Source organism: Salvelinus namaycush, chromosome 28, assembly GCF_016432855.1.
Source record: "Salvelinus namaycush isolate Seneca chromosome 28, SaNama_1.0, whole genome shotgun sequence".
NCBI classification, from domain to species: domain Eukaryota; kingdom Metazoa; phylum Chordata; class Actinopteri; order Salmoniformes; family Salmonidae; genus Salvelinus; species Salvelinus namaycush.
In genome coordinates this window covers 1,806,823-1,822,425 of record NC_052334.1, presented here as the reverse complement: position 1 = coordinate 1,822,425, position 15,603 = coordinate 1,806,823, and the positions used below count along the sequence as shown (strand labels likewise).

Genomic DNA, 15,603 nt, shown 5'->3' with positions numbered 1-15,603 from the left:
AGGAGGGGGCAGAAAGAGGAAGTAAGGAGAGGAGGGGGAAGAAAGAGGAAGTAAGGAGAGGAGGGTCAGAAAGAGGAAATAAGGAGAGGAGGGTCAGAAAGAGGAAGCAAGGAGAGGAGGGGGCAGAAAGAGGAAATAAGGAGAGGAGGGGGCAGAAAGAGGAAGCAAGGAGAGGAGGGGGCAGAAAGAGGAAGCAAGGAGAGGAGGGGGCAGAAAGAGGAAGTAAGGAGAGGAGGGGGCAGAAAGAGGAAGTAAGGAGAGGAGGGTCAGAAAGAGGAAGTAAGGAGAGGAGGGTCAGAAAGAGGAAGTAAGGAGAGGAGGGGGCAGAAAGAGGAAGTAAGGAGAGGAGGGGCAGAAAGAGGAAGTAAGGAGAGGAGGGGGCAGAAAGAGGAAGTAAGGAGAGGAGGGTCAGAAAGAGGAAGTAAGGAGAGGAGGGTCAGAAAGAGGAAGTAAGGGTCAGAAAGAGGAAGTAAGGAGAGGAGGGTCAGAAAGAGGAAGTAAGGAGAGGAGGGGGCAGAAAGAGGAAGTAAGGAGAGGAGGGTCAGAAAGAGGAAGTAAGGAGAGGAGGGGTCAGAAAGAGGAAGTAAGGAGAGGAGGGGTCAGAAAGAGGAAGTAAGGAGAGGAGGGGTCAGAAAGAGGAAGTAAGGAGCGGAGGGTCAGAAAGAGGAAGTAAGGAGAGGAGGGTCAGAAAGAGGAAGTAAGGAGAGGAGGGTCAGAAAGAGGAAGTAAGGAGAGGAGGGTCAGAAAGAGGAAGTAAGGAGAGGAGGGGCAGAAAGAGGAAGTAAGGAGAGGAGGGTCAGAAAGAGGAAGTAAGGAGAGGAGGGTCAGAAAGAGGAAGTAAGGAGAGGAGGGGGCAGAAAGAGGAAGTAAGGAGAGGAGGGTCAGAAAGAGGAAGTAAGGAGAGGAGGGTCAGAAAGAGGAAGTAAGGAGAGGAGGGTCAGAAAGAGGAAGTAAGGAGAGGAGGGTCAGAAAGAGGAAGTAAGGAGAGGAGGGGGCAGAAAGAGGAAGTAAGGAGAGGAGGGGTCAGAAAGAGGAAGTAAGGAGAGGAGGGTCAGAAAGAGGAAGTAAGGAGAGGAGGGTCAGAAAGAGGAAGTAAGGAGAGGAGGGGCAGAAAGAGGAAGTAAGGAGAGGAGGTGCAGAAAGAGGAAGTAAGGAGAGGAGGGGCAGAAAGAGGAAGTAAGGAGAGGAGGGGGCAGAAAGAGGAAGTAAGGAGAGGAGGGTCAGAAAGAGGAAGTAAGGAGAGGAAGGGCAGAAAGTGGTAGAAAAGAGGAGGGGTGCTGTCAGTCACCTGGTTGACCTCATCCTTGTCCAGTCCCAGGACACTACCCATGAGCCTCAGCACCTCGGAGCGTTTGGGTTTCGGGGTGTGGAAGTACCCCATGAACAGGTTCCGCATCAGAGCCCTGAGCAGACAGAATATAAAGAAAAGTAAGCAGCCCTGTCCGAGCCAGAACATCACATAGGGGAGGAGCCTATCTAGTGTTTCTGTAGCGTGAGGCAGCTCTATGTACAAGTACACGTGGACAGGACGTCTGAGCGGACAAAATACTCTGAACCACAGAGTCATTACACAGGCATGATGGGGAAAATAACACAGCCTACAATCTATTACATATAGCTCTATTAACACGGCCTACAATCTATTACATATAGCTCTATTAAGATGGCCTACAATCTATTAAATATAGCTCTATTAAGATGGCCTACAATCTATTACATATAGCTCTATTAACACGGCCTACAATCTATTACATATAGCTCTATTAAGATGGCCTACAATCTATTAAATATAGCTCTATTAAGATGGCCTACAATCTATTACATATAGCTCTATTAACACGGCCTACAATCTATTACATATAGCTCTATTAACACAGCCTACAATCTATTACATATAGCTCTATTAACACGGCCTACAATCTATTACATATAGCTCTATTAACACGGCCTACAATCTATTACATATAGCTCTATTAACACAGCCTACAATCTATTACATATAGCTCTATTAACACGGACTACAATCTATTACATATAGCTCTGTTAACACAGCCTACAATCTATTACATATAGCTCTGTGTGGTGGACGATATCAAATGGCAATTTTCAACACTCGTTTGAGAAGAAATACATTAAGATGACGTTAATACTGTCAGCTTCAGTATGAGTGCTTTATAGTCCTAACCTCTGATCAACTTACATGAAAGATGAAATATGAGATTAAATACCAGGGATGGGGTCAATTCCAATTAATAAAGTCAGACAATTCAGGAAGTAAACTGAAATTCCAATTCAATAAGACCGAAATAGAAAAACAATTAATTTAAAAAAATAAGTTATTACATCCTAATTATAAATTCAAATCACTTCCTGAATTGAATGACTTTCATTTGAATTGTCCCCAGCCCTGTTAAATTAATGATATTTAGTCAGTGTAGTGTCTAAATTCATTATATTTAGTCAGTGTAGTGTCTAAATGCATTATATTTAGTCAGTACAGTGTCTAAATTCATTATATTTAGTCAGTGCAGTGTCTAAATACATTATATTTAGTCAGTGTAGTGTCTAAATTCATTATATTTAGTCAGTGTAGTGTCTAAATGCATTATATTTAGTCAGTGCAGTGTCTAAATACATTATATTTAGTCAGTGCAGTGTCTAAATACATTATATTTAGTCAGTGCAGTGTCTAAATTCATTATATTTAGTCAGTGCAGTGTCTAAATACATTATATTTAGTCAGTGTAGTGTCTAAATTCATTATATTTAGTCAGTGTAGTGTCTAAATGCATTATATTTAGTCAGTGCAGTGTCTAAATACATTATATTTAGTCAGTGCAGTGTCTAAATACATTATATTTAGTCAGTGCAGTGTCTAAATTCATTATATTTAGTCAGTGCAGTGTCTAAATACATTATATTTAGTCAGTGTAGTGTCTAAATACATTATATTTAGTCAGTGTAGTGTCTAAATTCATTATATTTAGTCAGTGTAGTGTCTAAATGCATTATATTTAGTCAGTGTAGTGTCTAAATGCATTATATTTAGTCAGTGTAGTGTCTAAATGCATTATATTTAGTCAGTGTAGTGTCTAAATTCATTATATTTAGTCAGTGTAGTGTCTAAATTCATTATATTTAGTCAGTGCTGAACTTACTGGTCCACTTGTCCCTCTGCGCTATTCAGCAGGTTCATCAACTTGTCCTGAGACTCTTCCAACATCTCCTGCCTCACATCAACTGTAACACACACACACACACACACACACACACACACACACACACACACACACACACACACACACACACACACACACACACACACACACACACACACACACACACACACACACACACACACACACACGCGCGCGTTCAATGCGCTGAAGTCTGAAGCATGGTTAGTTTGGCTATACTCAACAGTTAAGTCTGTCTGTATTTGTGTAATGGAGAGACAGCCATGCCAAAGAAAGCTTCAGTCATCAGGGAGTCAGATCCAGACCCCCCCCACCCCCCCCTTAACAGCCTTATCAGGGAGTCAGATCCAGCCCCCCCCCACCCCTTAACAGCCTTATCAGGGAGTCAGATCAGGGCATGTTGGTCCCTCAGGACAACATCCAGACCCCCCCACACCTTAACAGCCTTATCAGGGAGTCAGATCAGGGCATGTTGGTCCCTCAGGACAACATCCAGACCCCCCCCCCACCCCTTAACAGCCTTATCAGGGAGTCAGATCAGGGCATGTTGGTCCCTCAGGACAACATCCAGACCCCCCCCCCACCCCTTAACAGCCTTATCAGGGAGTCAGATCAGGGCATGTTGGTCCCTCAGGACAACATCCAGACCCCCCCACCCCTTAACAGCCTTATCAGGGAGTCAGATCAGGGCATGTTGGTCCCTCAGGACAACATCCAGACCCCCCCCCCACCCCTTAACAGCCTTATCAGGGAGTCAGATCAGGGCATGTTGGTCCCATGTTGGTCCCTCTGATCCGGTCAGACATGTAGGGTTAAGGAGACAATGAGGACACTCTGTCAAACCCGAGCAAAGATTGTTTCTACTATGTTATTAAATGATAAGAATGAAATGGAAAGTGAAGGGGATACTATAGAGTCATCCATGCCCAAAACCACAGCCTTGACCACTGTATAAAACCTCTTACACAGGACTCCAAACTCAGCCTGGCTTTATTAGAAGCTCTCTCTTCTTCATGGTCCTTCAAGCTGGATAAAAAGCCTGACATAAGATGGCTGCTCTCTCTTCCCCCCCTCTCTCTCCCTCTCTCACCCACCTTGTTTCTTGAGCTCTTCCAGCTGTTCTTCCTTTAGGTCCAGCTGGTCAGTGAGTCTGGAGGCTGAGTCCAGCGCAGCATTAGCCTCATCTAGGTTGATCTGAAATAGAGACAGAGAGCGAGAGAGAGACAGAGAGCGAGAGAGAGACAGAGAGCGAGAGAGAGACAGAGAGCGAGAGAGAGACAGACAGAGCGAGAGAGAGAGAGACAGAGCGAGAGAGAGAGAGACAGAGCGAGAGAGAGAGACAGAGCGAGAGAGAGAGAGAGAGACAGAGCGAGAGAGACAGAGCGAGAGAGAGAGAAAGTGAAAGTGAGACAGAGAGAGAGCGAGAGAGAGAGAGAAAGAGAGAAAGAGAGAGAGCGAGAGAGAGACAGAGAGAGAGAGCGAGCGAGACAGAGCGAGAGAGAGAGACAGAGCGAGAGAGAGAGACAGAGCGAGAGAGAGAGACAGAGCGAGAGAGAGAGACAGAGCGAGAGAGAGAGACAGAGCGAGAGAGACAGAGCGAGAGAGACAGAGAAAGAGAGAGAGAAAGAGAGAGAGCGAGAGAGAGAGAGAGAGCGAGAGAGCGAGAGAGCGAGAGAGCGAGAGAGCGAGAGAGCGAGAGAGCGAGAGCGACAGAGCGAGAGAGCGACAGAGCGACAGAGCGAGAGAGCGACAGAGCGACAGAGCGAGAGAGAGACAGAGCGAGAGAGAGACAGAGCGAGAGAGAGACAGAGCGAGAGAGAGACAGAGCGAGAGAGAGACAGAGCGAGAGAGAGACAGAGCGAGAGAGAGACAGAGCGAGAGAGAGACAGAGCGAGAGAGAGACAGAGCGAGAGAGAGACAGAGCGAGAGAGAGACAGAGCGAGAGAGAGACAGAGCGAGAGAGAGACAGAGCGAGAGAGAGACAGAGCGAGAGAGAGAGAGAGCGAGAGAGAGACAGAGCGAGAGAGAGACAGAGCGAGAGAGAGACAGAGCGAGAGAGAGACAGAGCGAGAGAGAGACAGAGCGAGAGAGAGACAGAGCGAGAGAGAGACAGAGCGAGAGAGAGACAGAGCGAGAGAGAGACAGAGCGAGAGAGAGACAGAGCGAGAGAGAGACAGAGCGAGAGAGAGACAGAGAGAGACAGAGCGAGAGAGAGACAGAGCGAGAGAGAGACAGAGCGAGAGAGAGACAGAGAGAGACAGAGCGAGAGAGAGACAGAGCGAGAGAGAGACAGAGCGAGAGAGAGACAGAGCGAGAGAGAGACAGAGCGAGAGAGGCAGAGAGAGAGACAGAGATATGATAAGTAGACCAATAAGTCAGAATGTAACATAAGGACTATACGATTGAGGAGTGGATGTGTACTTGATGAGAGTCGTTATGAAGTGTCCTACCTTAAGTGCTGAGGCTCTGTCCTCCAGCTTAAGTGCTTTTCTCCTCCACTCGTCCTTCTCCCTCTTGTATTTATCAAGCTCTGACGAATACATCGCTTTCTCTTCTGTTGGGAGGAGAACAGAGAGAAGAGGGTCATATCTTTATAAAGACCAGAAGAGCTCTATTTTCTCTATCAGAGTTGATGTTGCCTTTAGATGAGACTGGTCCCAGATCTGTGTGTTGTATAGCATCAAGTTGGCTATACAACACTAACAGATATGGGTACCAGGCTATATTCTCACTACAGATCCAGTGACCATCGAGTTGGCTATACACCACTAATAGATATGGATACCAGGCTATATAATCACTACAGCCTCAGAGACCATAGAGTTGGCTATACACCACTAATAGATATGGATACCAGGCTATATAATCACTACAGCCTCAGAGACCATAGAGTTGGCTATACACCACTAATAGATATGGATATCAGGCTATATAATCACTACAGCCTCAGAGACCATAGAGTTGGCTATACACCACTAATAGATATGGATACCAGGCTATATAATCACTACAGCCTCAGAGACCATAGAGTTGGCTATACAACACTAATAGATATGGTACCAGGCTATATTCTCACTACAGCCTCAGAGACCATAGAGTTGGCTATACAGCACTAATAGATCTGGATACCAGGCTATATAATCACTACAGCCTCAGTGACCATAGAGTTGGCTATACACCACTAATAGATATGGATACCAGGCTATATAATCACTACAGCCTCAGAGACCATAGAGTTGGCTATACACCACTAATAGATATGGATACCAGGCTATATAATCACTACAGCCTCAGAGACCATAGAGTTGGCTATACAGCACTAACAGATCTGGATACCAGGCTATATAATCACTACAGCCTCAGAGACCATAGAGTTGGCTATACACCACTAATAGATATGGATACCAGGCTATATAATCACTACAGCCTCAGTAGTCTTGCCTTGCTGGAACTGCTCTAGCACCATCTGGAGGTTGGACAGGGACACGGCGTACTGGTTGACCTGGTCCTGTGCTGCTCTGAGCTGGATCAAGGCCTCGTCTCTCTGCCTCACCGTTCCACTCAGCTGCTCCTGGAGAGACTCCACCTGGAGAGACGCCTGGTGGCTACAAGACAAACAAAAAGAAGATGACTCACGTTTTCCTCCTCTTTGCTACCCAAACCTCGGTGTGTCTTTCCGAGGGGTTGGGGATAGTGAAAGAACACAAACTTTCCATTGGACGTACATTTCTGTGTTCGTCGGACACGGGACGATAAAGTATTTTATCCGTCTGTAACTCAACCATCACCAGTGATAAACAGACCATCTGTTTTCAGGGTCTTGTTCATTAGGACACACAGTAGCAAATAATGTTTCAAGACGTTCAGATTGTACTTCCCCGTTTCATCTTCGTGTCTACTGAACATGTTTACCTGGTGCTCTCCACCTGACTGGAGGAAGTGGCCAGTCTGTCGTCCAATAGCGTGACTCTCTTGCGTAGCTCCGCCTCCCTGTCCTCAGCAGCCAGGACCTCCCGTGTGTAGGTGTCCTCTATCTCCAGCAGGTGGTTACGTAGCCGGTCCAGCTCCAACTTCAACCGCTGCTCTCTGTCCTTCACATGCTGCAGCTGAGAGAGAGAAACAGACAGGGAGAGAGGAGAGACGCAGCGAGAGAGAGAGAGACAGACAGGGAGAGAGAGGAGAGACAGGGCAAGAGTGAGAGAGAGAGAGAGAGAGAGACAGGGCAAGAGTGAGAGAGAGAGAGAGAGAGACAGGGCAAGAGTGAGAGAGAGAGGAGACAGATAGAGCGAGAGAGACATAAGGAGAGAGAGAAGAAAGAGACAGGGGGGAAAGAGAGAGACAGGGAGAGTGGTCACATGGGGGTTTGATATTAACCAATAGCAGAATATTTCACTACAAATAATATTTGATTGCCATTTACTATCCATAAATATATCTGATAAGGAATGTATCATGAATGAGTCACGTACCGCTCATGAATGTGTTACGTACCGCTCATGAATGAGTCACGTACCGCTCATGAATGAGTCACGTACCGCTCATGAATGTGTTACGTACCGCTCATGAATGAGTCACGTACCGCTCATGAATGAGTCACGTACCGCTCATGAATGTGGTACGTACCGCTCATGAATGTGGTACGTACCGCTCATGAATGTGTCACGTACCGCTCATGAATGAGTCACGTACCGCTCATGAATGTGTCACGTACCGCTCATGAATGAGTCACGTACCGCTCATGAATGAGTCACGTACCGCTCATGAATGAGTCACGTACCGCTCATGAATGAGTCACGTACCGCTCATGAATGTGTCACGTACCCCTCATGAATGTGTTACGTACCGCTCATGAATGAGTCACGTACCGCTCATGAATGTGTTACGTACCGCTCATGAATGAGTCACGTACCGCTCATGAATGTGTTACGTACCGCTCATGAATGAGTCACGTACCGCTCATGAATGTGTCACGTACCGCTCATGAATGTGTCACGTACCGCTCATGAATGTGTCACGTACCCCTCATGAATGTGTCACGTACCCCTCATGAATGTGTCACGTACCCCTCATGAATGTGTCACGTACCGCTCATGAATGAGTTACGTACCGCTCATGAATGTGTTACGTACCGCTCATGAATGTGTTACGTACCGCTCATGAATGTGTTACGTACCGCTCATGAATGTGTTACGTACCGCTCATGAATGTGGTACGTACCGCTCATGAATGAGTCACGTACCGCTCATGAATGAGTCACGTACCGCTCATGAATGTGTTACGTACCGCTCATGAATGAGTCACGTACCGCTCATGAATGAGTCACGTACCGCTCATGAATGAGTCACGTACCGCTCATGAATGAGTCACGTACCGCTCATGAATGAGTCACGTACCGCTCATGAATGAGTCACGTACCGCTCATGAATGTGTTACGTACCGCTCATGAATGAGTCACGTACCGCTCATGAATGAGTCACGTACCGCTCATGAATGTGTTACGTACCGCTCATGAATGTGTTACGTACCGCTCATGAATGTGTTACGTACCGCTCATGAATGTGTTACGTACCGCTCATGAATGAGTCACGTACCGCTCATGAATGAGTCACGTACCGCTCATGAATGAGTCACGTACCGCTCATGAATGAGTCACGTACCGCTCATGAATGTGTTACGTACCGCTCATGAATGTGTTACGTACCGCTCATGAATGTGTTACGTACCGCTCATGAATGAGTCACGTACCGCTCATGAATGAGTCACGTACCGCTCATGAATGTGTTACGTACCGCTCATGAATGTGTTACGTACCGCTCATGAATGTGTTACGTACCGCTCATGAATGAGTCACGTACCGCTCATGAATGTGTTACGTACCGCTCATGAATGTGTTACGTACCGCTCATGAATGTGTTACGTACCGCTCATGAATGTGTTACGTACCGCTCATGAATGTGTTACGTACCGCTCATGAATGTGTTACGTACCGCTCATGAATGTGTCACGTACCGCTCATGAATGAGTCACGTACCGCTCATGAATGAGTCACGTACCGCTCATGAATGAGTCACGTACCGCTCATGAATGTGTTACGTACCGCTCATGAATGTGTTACGTACCGCTCATGAATGTGTTACGTACCGCTCATGAATGAGTCACGTACCGCTCATGAATGAGTCACGTACCGCTCATGAATGTGTTACGTACCGCTCATGAATGTGTTACGTATTGGTTATTGTTGCGTCAAAAAACAGAACACTCAAAACATGAGCACAATGGCAGCTCTTCCTTTAAAGAACTCCAGGCCTCAAGAGGGCAGATAACCCAAAAACACGGGTGGAACTAAAAAATTGAGCCAGGATTTCTGGAGGGACTACTTTTACATGCGCACCTGGCAGATAAGCATGGGTATAAAATGTTTGGGCTTAGCTTTGCTTGGGTCCTCAACATACAAACTGCTCATTGTTCAACCCTAAAGACGCAACTGGTATGTAATGTTTGGAATTATTTATTATGTTGCATCCAGTGCTTAGCACAATTTACATGTTTAACTCTGGTAGGAGTGGTGACTTCTTTTGTTGTGGATATTTTCTGACTGCAGAAGTAATTGCTTGAAGTGCTAGATTAAATTGTTTAAACGTTTACTTTATTCAAAGCCATGCTTTGTTGCTGTGTCATGCATTGTTTATTGTGTAAAATAATGCATGTTTATTCTCTGTTTAAGGTTATCAACCTATACCTATTCCTATTCCTTATTCCTCTGTCATTCAACTACTCTATTCAACAAATCAACTGTTTCAACATATTCAACAAATGGCATCAAAACCATAATAAAACACTGGAAAGGAATTGAGTTGTCCCTTTGCATCCTTCACGGGTTGAGCAAGCCGTTTTCAAGTTTGGGCAGAGCTGAAATAATTTTAACACCTAGACAACTTGACAGTTATTAATGTGTTACAACCCCCCTAACAGGTGTCCTTCAAATAATAGCAGTGTGTGCTAGGGGTGGGCAATATGGCCAAAATATCTTACGATACATTTAACATTTTCTACGCCATTTTATGTTTTAAAAAAGGCCACCATTTTCCTAACAGAAACCCTGGACGGGCACCATTTTCCTAACAGAAACCCTGGACGGGCACCATTTTCCTAACAGAAACCCTGGACGGGCCCCCATTTTCCTAACAGAAACCCTGGACCGGCCACCATTTTCCTAACTGAAACCCTGGACGGGCCACCATTTTCCTAACAGAAACCCTGGACGGGCCACCATTTTCCTAACAGAAACCCTGGACGGGCCACCATTTTCCTAACAGAAACCCTGGACGGGCACCATTTTCCTAACAGAAACCCTGGACGGGCCACCATTTTCCTAACAGAAACCCTGGACGGCACCATTTTACTAACAGAAACCCTTGACGGGCCACCATTTTCCTAACAGAAACCCTTGACGGGCCACCATTTTCCTAACAGAAACCCTGGACGGGCACCATTTTCCTAACAGAAACCCTGGACGGGCACCATTTTCCTAACAGAAACCCTGGACGGGCACCATTTTCCTAACAGAAACCCTGGACGGGCACCATTTTCCTAACAGAAACCCTGGACGGGCACCATTTTCCTAACAGAAACCCTGGACGGGCACCATTTTCCTAACAGAAACCCTGGACGGGCACCATTTTCCTAACTGAAACCCTGGACGGCCACCATTTTCCTAACAGAAACCCTGGACGGGCACCATTTTCCTAACTGAAACCCTGGACGGCCACCATTTTCCTAACAGAAACCCTGGTGTGTGTCCATCCATCCTACCTCTGTCTGTACGGCTGTGGTGTCCATCTGTTTCTGTTTGAGAGCCAGCATGACCTGGTCTCTTTCCTGCTGGAAGGCCACAGCTTTCTCCTGCATGGACCTCAGCTCGTTCAGGAGCTGGTTCAGCTCCCCTGACCTCTGACTGTTGCCCTGGGAAACGTAGCAATAACAAATGTGATCAATCAGCTGGTTCTGCTTCCCGCTCTTTTGACTGTTGCCATGGGACACCGCAATGGAATGGTCAGGTTATAAAAACACACACACACACACACACATATACATATATATACATACACACATATATATACACATATATATATATATATAGTCACATATACCGGATAGGTGCAGTGAAATGTGTTGTTTTACAGGGTCAGGAAAGAATACATTATTGATCGGTTTGTGAAAAGATTTAACCAAGTGTTTGTCAATTTATTTAAACTATTTAATAGTCTATTTTACTTTGATTGAATTTCACTGTCCTTCACTAGATCTGTAATCTATTACTCATTATAAACTGGGTGGTTCGAGCCCTGAATGCTGAATGGCTGACAGCCGTCGTATACCGTCGCTCTAATGTACGTTGGTAACCAGTTTATAATAGCAATAAGGCACCTTGGGGGTTTGTGATATATGGTTAATATACCACGGCTATGGGCTGTGTCCAGGCACTCCGCGTTGTGTCGTGCTTAAGAACAGCCCTTAGCCGTGGTATATTGGCCGTATACCACACCTCCTCTGGCCCTATTGCTTAAATAAAGGATTTGAGTTATAGCATTTTAAGTCCCAAATTATCATTCTCTCAAAAATGTGTAGTTAGTAGTTTACATTAACTGATTTTGTACAGTACAAACATCCTAACCTGTTCTCTGTCCTTGAGCATCTTCTCCATGGCAGCAGCCTTCTCCGACATGGCGCTCCTCTCAAACTCCTTCTCCCTCATGAGGAGGGACACCTGCATGTTGGTCTCCTGCAGGGCTCTGAACTCTGACTCCTTCTCCCTGCTCCGCTGGGCCACAGCCTCATTCTCATCCTTCAATACAATTCAAAATAACTTTAAATTGTCCAGGTTTCAGCCAACGACGGAAATATATCTTCTGCTCCGCTCTCAACCCCCTCCGGACAGCACACCTGACCCTCACACTTGACCCCTCACACTTGACCCCTCACACTTGACCCCTCACAGTTGACCCCTCACACTTGACCCCTCACACTTGACCCCTCACACTTGACCCCTCACACTTGACCCCTCACACTTGACCCCTCACACTTGACCCCTCACACTTGACCCCTCACACTTGACCCCTCACACTTGACCCCTCACACTTGACCCCTCACACCTGACCCTCACAGTGCAGTGCCGCTGGATGGAGAGCATGTTGTGGGTTTAAGGTCCTTGCTCAAGAACCCAACGTCTTTAGGATGTGAATTTAGCAGCCCTCCAGATTTCAGATCAACGCAGCCCAGGATTCACCTTCCGGCTAAAAGTTTTAACTCCTTAGCCCGCTGGGCTCCCTACCTTCAGCTTCCTGGTATCCATCTCCAGGATAAGGGCTCTCTCCTTCAAGTTGGTCACGGCTTGTTTTAACACCTCGTTGTCGCTCTCACGGTTCCTCAGGCTCTCACTCACCTGGAGAAATAAACAGATGCACAGATTGAACGGCTGCTAGAACTCTCCTGCTTTGCACCTATGTGGACACTCAAAATGGCTGCTAGAACTCTCCTGTTTTGCACCTATGTGGACACTCAAAATGGCTGCTAGAACTCTCCTGCTTTGCACCTATGTGGACACTCAAAATGGCTGCTAGGACTTCCTGCTTTGCACCTATGTGGACACTCAAAATGGCTGCTAGGACTTCCTGCTTTGCACCTATGTGGACACTCAAAATGGCTGCTAGAACTTCCTGCTTTGCACCTATGTGGACACTCAAAACGGCTGCTAGAACTCTACAGCTTTGCACCTATGTGGACACTCAAAATGGCTGCTAGAACTTCCTGCTTTGCACCTATGTGGACACTCAAAATGGCTGCCAGTCCACCCATTATGATATAATTTACCTGAATTGACCGTTGTACTCATGCTAATGAAGGGGTCATTACTCACTTGATTCAGTTGCAATTGAATCTAGATTTTATTTAAAGTGACATGTCTTAATAGCGCATACGCTGGGCCTTCCTCATATCTCTCACACACACACACACACACACACACACACACACACACACACACACACACACACACACACACACACACACACACACACACACACACCTGGGTGAGCTGGTCTCCTTTAGTCTTGATGAGCAGGTCTTTCTCCCTGACGGAGCGCTGCAGGGCGTCCAGTCTCTCTCTGACCTGTCTGGCCTCGTCGGCCTGGCCGCGCTGCTCGCTGTCGGACACCTGGGCTGAGTTAGACAAGCGGTGGTTGTTCTCCTGCAAGGTCCTGATTATAGTCTCCCTCTCAGACAGGAGGGCTCTCAGAGACTCCAGCTCCTGTCTCAGTCCTTCCTGGTTCCCCGGTGTTGCAGGTGCTGCCACCTGGTGTCTGGGAGGTTCCACTGCAGCAGGAGGCTGGGCAGAAGACGTCAGAGCAGCGGACAATGGGGTGACTTGGGGACTCTGCGCCACACTGTCCAGTTTCCCCAGCAGGACATCTTTGGTACTGCTCAGCTGGCTGATGGTCTGTTGGACGTGGGCTAGTTCGTGACTGAGACTGCCGAGCTTCCTCTCCTTCTGCTCATAGCTGTGGATCAGACGGCTGTAGTCCACGGAGAGATTTGAAGTGCAGTCGTTGTCAGCATCCACCTATAGGATCAGAGCCAAAACAGTTCGTTATTCATCCCAATAAGACTGCTGAATGACAATCACTAGTAGGATCAGCGGGCTGGATGACACGTCTCGTTGTAGTTGACAGTTGGGGTTGGGCGATGTCAACCTTTGTCCTATCGTGATCATGTACCTATAAAACATTATGATTTACGATGCCAACACCCCCAATTGAGAACCCTAAAAAAAAACAAAAAAAAAAACAGGTAAAAACATGACAAAAGATAATGTCTATAGGGTCTACGGTGATATCTATAGGGTTTATAGTGATGTCTATAGGGTCTACGGTGATGTCTATAGGGTCTACGGTGATGTCTACAGGGTCTACGGTGATGTCTACGGTGATGTCTACAGGGTCTACGGTGATGTCTATAGGGTCTACGGTGATGTCTACAGGGTCTACGGTGATGTCTACAGGGTCTACGGTGATATCTATAGGGTCTACGGTGATGTCTATAGGGTCTACGGTGATGTTACGGGGTCTACGGTGATGTCTACGGTGATGTCGACAGAGTCTACGGTGATGTTACGGGGTCTACGGTGATGTCTACAGGGTCTACGGTGATGTCTATAGGGTCTACGGTGATGTCTATAGGGTTTATAGTGATGTCTATAGGGTCTACGGTGATGTCTACAGGGTCTACGGTGATGTCTATAGGGTCTACGGTGATGTCTACAGGGTCTACGGTGATGTCTACAGGGTCTACGGTGATGTCTATAGGGTCTACGGTGATGTCTATAGGGTCTACGGTGATGTCTACAGGGTCTACGGTGATGTCTACAGGGTCTACGGTGATGTCTATAGGGTCTACGGTGATGTCTATAGGGTCTACGGTGATGTCTATAGGGTCTACGGTGATGTCTATAGGGTCTACGGTGATGTCTATAGGGTTTATAGTGATGTCTACAGGGTCTACGGTGATGTCTACAGGGTCTACGGTGATGTCTACAGGGTCTACGGTGATGTCTATAGGGTCTACGGTGATGTCTATAGGGTCTACGGTGATGTTACGGGGTCTACGGTGATGTCTACAGGGTCTACGGTGATGTCTACGGTGATGTCGACAGAGTCTACGGTGATGTTACGGGGTCTACGGTGATGTCTACAGGGTCTACGGTGATGTCTATAGGGTCTACGGTGATGTCTATAGGGTCTACGGTGATGTCTATAGGGTTTATAGTGATGTCTACAGGGTCTACGGTGATGTCTACAGGGTCTACGGTGATGTCTATGGGGTCTACGGTGATGTCTATAGGGTCTACGGTGATGTCTACAGGGTCTACGGTGATGTCTACGGGGTCTACGGTGATGTCTACGGGGTCTACGGTGATGTCTATAGGGTCTACGGTGATGTCTACAGGGTCTACGGTGATGTCTACAGGGTCTACGGTGATGTCTACAGGGTCTACGGTGATGTCTATAGGGTCTACGGTGATGTCTATGGGGTCTACGGTGATGTCTACAGGGTCTACGGTGATGTCTACAGGGTCTACGGTGATGTCTATAGGGTCTACGGTGATGTCTATAGGGTCTACGGTGATGTCTATAGGGTCTACGGTGATGTCTATAGGGTCTACGGTGATGTCTATAGGGTCTACGGTGATGTTACGGGGTCTACGGTGATGTCTATAGGGTCTACGGTGATGTCTATAGGGTCTACGGTGATGTCTATAGGGTCTACGGTGATGTCTATGGGGTCTACGGTGATGTCTATAGGGTCTACGGTGATGTCTATGGGGTCTACGGTGATGTTACGGGGTTTACGG

At 46.9% G+C, this 15,603-nt stretch overlaps 1 protein-coding gene across 1 annotated transcript in view; it reads right to left on the bottom strand.

The window, feature by feature from the left end:
* Window positions 1-15,603, bottom strand: part of trip11 (thyroid hormone receptor interactor 11) — a 76,085-nt gene that overhangs the window by 19,864 nt on the left and 40,618 nt on the right. The window contains exons 21-30 of the mRNA XM_038967883.1: window positions 13,282-13,815; window positions 12,529-12,639; window positions 11,872-12,042; window positions 11,010-11,159; window positions 7,110-7,303; window positions 6,639-6,802; window positions 5,648-5,751; window positions 4,292-4,391; window positions 3,159-3,240; window positions 1,289-1,403 (exon numbers count right to left, since the gene is read on the bottom strand). Coding sequence (XP_038823811.1) covers window positions 1,289-1,403; window positions 3,159-3,240; window positions 4,292-4,391; window positions 5,648-5,751; window positions 6,639-6,802; window positions 7,110-7,303; window positions 11,010-11,159; window positions 11,872-12,042; window positions 12,529-12,639; window positions 13,282-13,815 — 1,725 coding nt within the window. The remainder of the gene's footprint in view (window positions 1-1,288; window positions 1,404-3,158; window positions 3,241-4,291; window positions 4,392-5,647; window positions 5,752-6,638; window positions 6,803-7,109; window positions 7,304-11,009; window positions 11,160-11,871; window positions 12,043-12,528; window positions 12,640-13,281; window positions 13,816-15,603) is intronic.